General features: G+C 33.4%; 1 protein-coding gene across 1 annotated transcript; it reads right to left on the bottom strand.

Annotated features, from left to right (window-relative positions):
• Positions 1 to 278: 278 nt before the first annotated feature.
• Positions 279 to 6,408, bottom strand: LOC108916382 (the record flags this gene model as incomplete). The annotated part of the gene is made up of 6 exons (XM_018722617.1): positions 6,275 to 6,408; positions 6,095 to 6,193; positions 5,521 to 5,700; positions 930 to 4,904; positions 791 to 872; positions 279 to 431 (listed from the first exon to the last, which is right to left on the bottom strand). Coding segments are annotated over exons 1-6 (4,543 nt in total), but the record flags the coding sequence as incomplete, so codon positions are not given.
• Between the last annotated feature and the right edge of the window lie 272 nt (positions 6,409 to 6,680).

Here is a 6,680-nt window from a genome sequence, read left to right as displayed (position 1 = left end):
AACCGGAAGTGGTACGTGAGCGCCATTATTTTAGTTGAGAAGAGCATGCCCGAAAACCCGGTATCCCAAATTTTCAAAATTCAAATCGAAGTAGCCTGAAATAATTCTAATGGGCCGTCACCGTGAGACACCCTGTATACTTCCAATAGATATATGTAAAATATGTTGCAATACTATTTTTGACAATAGTAAAATACTTTTGAAAAGTTTTGACGTTTTCTATAATGTTTTTGCATGAAGTCATCTTCAATCATTCTGTATTTCTTTGTATACCTTACCAAGGAATTCATTTGCTTTCTTGGAAGCATGAATCCAATCCGGTGAACAAATTGGTTTCCCTTGCCCTACAGCAGTAAGGAGTTTTTGAGATCTTTTCACTTGTCCTGTTACTAGTACAGTGCTAGATTCCACACTATCAACTACAGTACCACCTGAAATAGAAATAGTGTTCTATAGTATAGTACATTGTGTAAGAGAGGAAAAGTTGCCAATAGCGCCACGCGGGCCCAGTTGACGCACAAGCGAAGCAAGTGCGGGAAGCGCCCAAGTGGCGCTATGGCAACTTTTCCGAACGAGTTGCACATACTATTTTCTATCGCAAGTGCAAGTCATTATGGGATCTATAGCGTAGGGGGTTATGTGCACTGAAACTTTCCGTGCACATAACCCCCTACACTATAGGTCCCATAGCGAGCGTGCGTGATATAAACTTATAAGAATCACATAGATAGCACTGAATTCTTTAATTCACATAAAATATCGAAAAAACCTGTTATGTTATAACACATACCCATTTGCCTTATTAAACTTTCTAAAAGCGGACTGTCTAACATCGTGAATACAATTTTGGGCTTTTGTTTCCTTTTTCCTTTCTGCAAAATAAAAGGTGACATAAAATCCCTTTAATTTATAAGTTATCTAATGCTAACCTCTGGCGAAGTAAAATTGGGAGGACTTTGTATGTTTTCAATTCTAGATTTGGAAGTTTCAGGCACTGCACACGTAGCCATGCTCCTGCGATTCTTACATACCGACACCTTTACTTCAGAAGAATTTATTACCCTCTGGCTTTTTCTCGTTTTTGTAGATTTCGCCTCTAATAATGCAAAACTCTTTTCAACATCACTTTTCACGGTCTCCCGTTCACTCTTGTCACTGCTTGTACTTAAGTCGAATTCTGGATTAATAAAAGTTTCACACTCCTCTTTGGACACATGAGTCTTTGGATGACTTGTTGATCTGGTTCTTCTAGACGCGAGACTTGTTTCGGGTTTTTGAAATTCTTCATGAACTTGTTTTGTTTTATCAGAAACTTTGCCTCTTTTCTTTCTTTTAGATGGCGTATCAGTATTTTCTTTAACAGTACTTAAAGGTTTCTTGATAAATGCTTCAATCTGACTCAAAGTCTCAGACTGAACCTCGATTTGTGCTTCTGCAGAACTTCTTTTCTTAGGAAGTGTTTTTACTTTTGTTTTTTTGGAGTCTTTGGAAGTTTCTGCCACGAATCTTTGTATTTGACTTAAAGTCTCGCTTTGATCCGTAACCGTTTTGGTAGCTTTTTCTTTGGGAATTGGAACAGATGGGCTTCCTTGATATTTGTTTGGTTTTTTCAAAGTAGATAAAGGCTCCTTGATAACTGCATCGACCTGATTTAACTTTTCCATTTCAACATCGGTTAATTTTCTCTTTTTACTTAGTTCCGAGGTGTTTGTATCTGACTGTATCTGCCGTTTTGTTCTTAAACGAGTTTTACTCACAACAGCCTTTGGTAGATCAGATGCTTTAAAGTTATCTTTATTAGCACTGCTACTGTTTTCTACTAAATCTTGGTTAATCTGCTGTGTCGGAATCATGTAGGGATCCTCATTATTCTCATCTTTATTTGCTTCTAAATTTTTAGTAAGGCCAATATCTTCAGTTTCTTGTACATATAGATCATTTAGGGGCTTATTCAATTTTTTAACCACTATATTTGGATTTACTGGTTGGGTCTCGGCTAAATAAAGATCCTCATTGTGTTTTCCTGAAGTCTTTAGACTTGTACCTGCATCCAGATTGGTGTCTTTAATTGTTTGTAAATTTAAATTGGATCTATCTTGAGAAGTTTCATTTTTGTCTTCAAATTTATTTGTCTGCTTCATTGTTGTACTACTTGTCTCTAATTTATTTTTATTTGATTCTGTATTTTTAGTAGGACTAAGATCCTGCGTTTCTTGCAAATACAAATCCAATATTGATTTACTCGGAGAAATTTTATCAGTTTTTTCAATGATTGGACTTGGATTTACTGGTTGAGTTGCTGCCATATACAGATCCTCATTAATTTTCTCTACTCTTTTCTTTACTGTGTCTGTAGTAACATCTACATGCTGATTTTCTTGCAATGATGAATCCGTTGCAGCTTTATCTTGAGCCGTATTATTTTCTCCAACATTTATATTTACTTGTTGGGTAGGTGCCAGATAAAGGTCTTCATCTTTGTGTGCTGTCGCTAAACTTAAATCCTGGGTTTCTTGCAAATACAAATTACGTTGCTTTTGTTCTTCATTTAATTTCTGTGTGGGTTCCCCAAAAAGGTCTTCATCTTTGTGAGCTGTGGAGTTTAAATCCTGGGTCGGTTGCAAATACAAGTTACATTGCTTTTGTTCTTCATTTAATTTCTGTGTGGGTGCCATGTAAAGGTCTTCATCTTTATGTGCTGCCATGTTTAAATCCTGGGTTGGTTGCAAATACGGGTCACGTTGCTTTTGTTCTTCATTTAATTTCTGTGTTGGTTGTAGATAAATGTCTTCAGTTTCGGCTCCCTCTTCATTTATTTTCTGAACAGGTGCTGAATAGAGGTCATCTTGACTTTTACTGAAAATACTCGACAGAGACCCATCTAGTTTCACCTTTTTTTTCTTAAAGGTATACTTTTTCTGTGGTGTTTTGAATTCTGGTTGATTGTTGTTTTGTTTTTGTGTTGGCATCATATAAAAATCTTCATCTGCCTCCATATTAATATTTTTTGAGGTACAGGAAGTAGGCTTATTGTCTACTTCATTCTCATTTAGTTTTTGTGTTGGCATTAAATAGATGTCATCTTCTGTTTCATTTGTTTCTTGAGCTGTGTCTGAAATAACTGATGTTTTAGCTTGATTCACACTTAGCGCTTCTACATGATGTTCGTTCAGTTGATTAAATTCTGGTTTAGGATCTGTACAAATTTTTTGCGTTGGGTTCAGATATAAATCTTCACCTATTTTGTTTTCGATACTGTTTGAGACATCACCGCTGTTACTTAATGTATGTTCCTCGTTATTTCCCAATTTTTTATCATTGTCATTATCGTTTTTGACATTGCTTATGCTTTCTTCATTAACAAGATCATTCGTTTTGTCTTCATGAATATCATTTTCTTTTTTATTTTCAACACTTTCAACCATCAATTCCGTCAATCCAAGTTTAAAACTCTCCTCCGAAGATTCGTTCTGACTATTCGCATTTGACGACACTTTTGAATTTTTGTATGCAAACATGTCGGCAAAAGCATCTTGTGTTGCTGGAATGCAGTCGGTGTCATTTAAAGTATCATTATTGGTTTTATCGTGGGTCTGTTTTAAAATTATGTCGTTTTCCTTATTGTCCTCTATATCAGTTTCTGAATCAGAGTCCAATAAACGTTTATTTAAAATTTTAGGTTTAATAATATCCTGGGACTGCGTTGAAATGTCCTTATAACTTACATGTTCCTCTATGTCTGTCTCTGAATCGGAATTCAAAACTTTACTGTGCTTTTTAATTTGCCTTGGCAAGTCATCTTCGATTTCAGTATCCGAACCCGAGAGATCTGCTTCTTTTATAGGTAGTTTTTGATTATTAATGCGAATATCTATTTCCTTCTCTATGTCTGTGTCAGAATCAGAATTATATATAATTTTGTTCTCATGTGGCTGCGATAAATCTTCTGATGAACTTAATTTGCGTAACGGTCGCTTTCTAGGTATTCCAATTCCCTGTGAATCTGAGAAAACAGAGTCATTGTCATTTGCCGAATTTACCTCTTTATTAAATATATATTCATTTGAAACAGGTTTCTGTGTTGCCAAAAAATCAATTGATTCATTACTCTCCTCTTCTATATCCTTTTCTAGATGATTTTCATCTATTACTGTTTCTTCTATTACCGTTTCTTCTACAGTACTCATATTAGAGGTCTTTTGAACAAATAGTTCGTTACCTTCTGTATCGCTATTGGTTTCTGCACGTGACTGAATTAACTCTTCTGAATTATGAATATCATCTATTTGAGTGCATGAATCACTGCTCTTTTCACTTAATTCAAGTCCTTGAGGCATATTAACAACTTCCGTTTGCATTTCATGCAAATTCACTTCCTGACATTTCTCTACACTGTTAAGATTTCGAGGCAAATCGATGACTTGCGTTGGCATTTCGTGTATATCCATTTCTTGTTCTTTTAGTTTTCTAAGTTCTAGAGGCAAATCGACAACTTGTGTTGGCATTTCATGTATATCCATTTCATGTCGTTTTTCCACTTTTGTTAATTCTTGGGGTAAATCGTCAACATGTGTCGGCATTTCATGGATATCCACTTCTCGTTGCTTATTTAATTGTCCATTTTCTAAAGAGTCTGACTGACATTTTCCTATGGGTTCGTCTGGCACTGTTGCTGAAGTAGATGCTAGTTGGTAATCAACAACTTGGGTTGCAACTTCATGAATATCATTATCAGAAATTGAATCTGAACAAAATCTGTGTGTTTTGTTGTCTGGTCCTGATTTGTTTAAAGACGACTCATTTATCATCAACTGAGTGCCTGCTTCATAAAAATTTTGAGTTATGTTTTGAGTCATGTCAGTGCTTTCCCTTCTTAAATGTACAGTAGTATCCATGTTACATACCTACAACATTAATCAATATTATACTTATGTTTCGAATCATGTCTGTTTTATTACAAAAGAAAGGGGAAAATATTTATGCAGTCTCAAATATGCAGTGAAATAAAAAAAGTACGCAATTTTTTGTCAAATGTATAACTGAAATAGTTAAAAAATAGTTATTAACCATATTTTATGTAAAAAATTTCTTATTGAGTGAAATGGATTAATAAGTACATCCCTGATTATTAACACGTTGACTGCGAGATAATCTCAACGTACCTTGTCCGTGACTGCGATACATATCTTCGGGGATATGTAACAAAACTTCTTCTGTGTGCGGTACATATCCCTGGGGATATGTAATTTTTTTTACATTTGACCCTATAAAATTAAAAATAACACAATTATTGCTATAAACTTGCATGTATCTGTAACTATATATCCTAGGATACTAACGTTTTCATTCACAAAAAATTTTGAAAAGAAAATAATAGAAAAATCATTATTTTTAAAAAGTACAGATTCTGCAACTTCCACAAGATACAGTAAAAATGTGATTATTGAGATTCGCATATTTTTTATAATGAGTACATACCCCCCGAGGTATGTACCGCAGTCAACGTGTTAAGTTACTTACTCTACAATAAGATGCAGAAACATCTCCAAACTTAATTTCCACATCATTCACAAGTTCATATAATTTATATGGTGATAGTTTTGTACCAAGTAAATATGTCCCATTGGAAGAATTTAAATCACTAATAAAATGCTGAGCATCATCCACGATTATTATTACAGCATGGTTTTGACTCACATTCTGAAACATATTACAATGAACATTAGTTTTTTATTTTTAATTTATATAAAACTCTATCGTAACTTAGCGTTATGTTTATCTGAAATTTATTTTATCTTTAATACGCTAAAATAACTACGAAAACCTTATTTTTAGTAGTAGATTTCAATGTTTGGTTTTGCAGCAATTATGACTAATTTGAAATGATAAAGTTAAATAGAATGATCTAGTGCAAATGTAATAAGTATACACAACAGTAACGCTACACAATGAGCAATAATAGATTTTACTAAGCACAGAAGCTTTTCCATGCTCTTATCTTAGTTTTAGGAAGTAAAGCTTTTCGAACTAGATATCCGAATAAGTAATATAATATCTAGCAAAGAGCACTGCAGACATATTTATGAACACTTACCAAGTTTTTTAAATTAATTATGGCACTCTTATTTCTTCCAACAGTATTCACTCCTTTATATACAAAATAGTTCTTATGTTGAGTTTTTATTATAGCGCCCTGAAATAAAAAAAGAAAACATAGATATTGTTATCAAACATATATTTAAACAAGGCTGTTCTGAACACATATATTATCTACCTGAATTCGATTATAATGGTCAGTCATAATACAATTTTCTTTGTTTTCAACCATACTTGTAACTGAAAAAAACTTAATATTATTTTGGTATTGGTAAATATAAATACGAAGTGATATAAAAAAGCGTATAAATTAAAAATGTCAAAAAAACAAATTCGAATTTGACAATTGTTGACACAGTCAACTTCTTCTTCTAAAAAAATGGGCCTAGTAAAGTCAAATTTTTGGGGATAAATTACTGCGGAAGGTTGGATGTACCGGTTAAAACAGTTTCTATCGACAGTGAATTTGAATTTGCAAAATTAAAATTCGTGAATTTTATTAATTGATCGGTTTCCCTAGTACAAATTTAATTCTTTAAAACATTTATATAACTTTATATGACATTATTGTGTAAGATACTTGG

Source organism: Anoplophora glabripennis, unplaced genomic scaffold (assembly GCF_000390285.2).
Source record: "Anoplophora glabripennis isolate ALB-LARVAE unplaced genomic scaffold, Agla_2.0 scaffold2101, whole genome shotgun sequence".
Classification (NCBI taxonomy): domain Eukaryota; kingdom Metazoa; phylum Arthropoda; class Insecta; order Coleoptera; family Cerambycidae; genus Anoplophora; species Anoplophora glabripennis.
The sequence above is the reverse complement of the archived record's forward strand: the minus strand, read 5'-3'. Positions and strand labels throughout refer to the sequence as shown.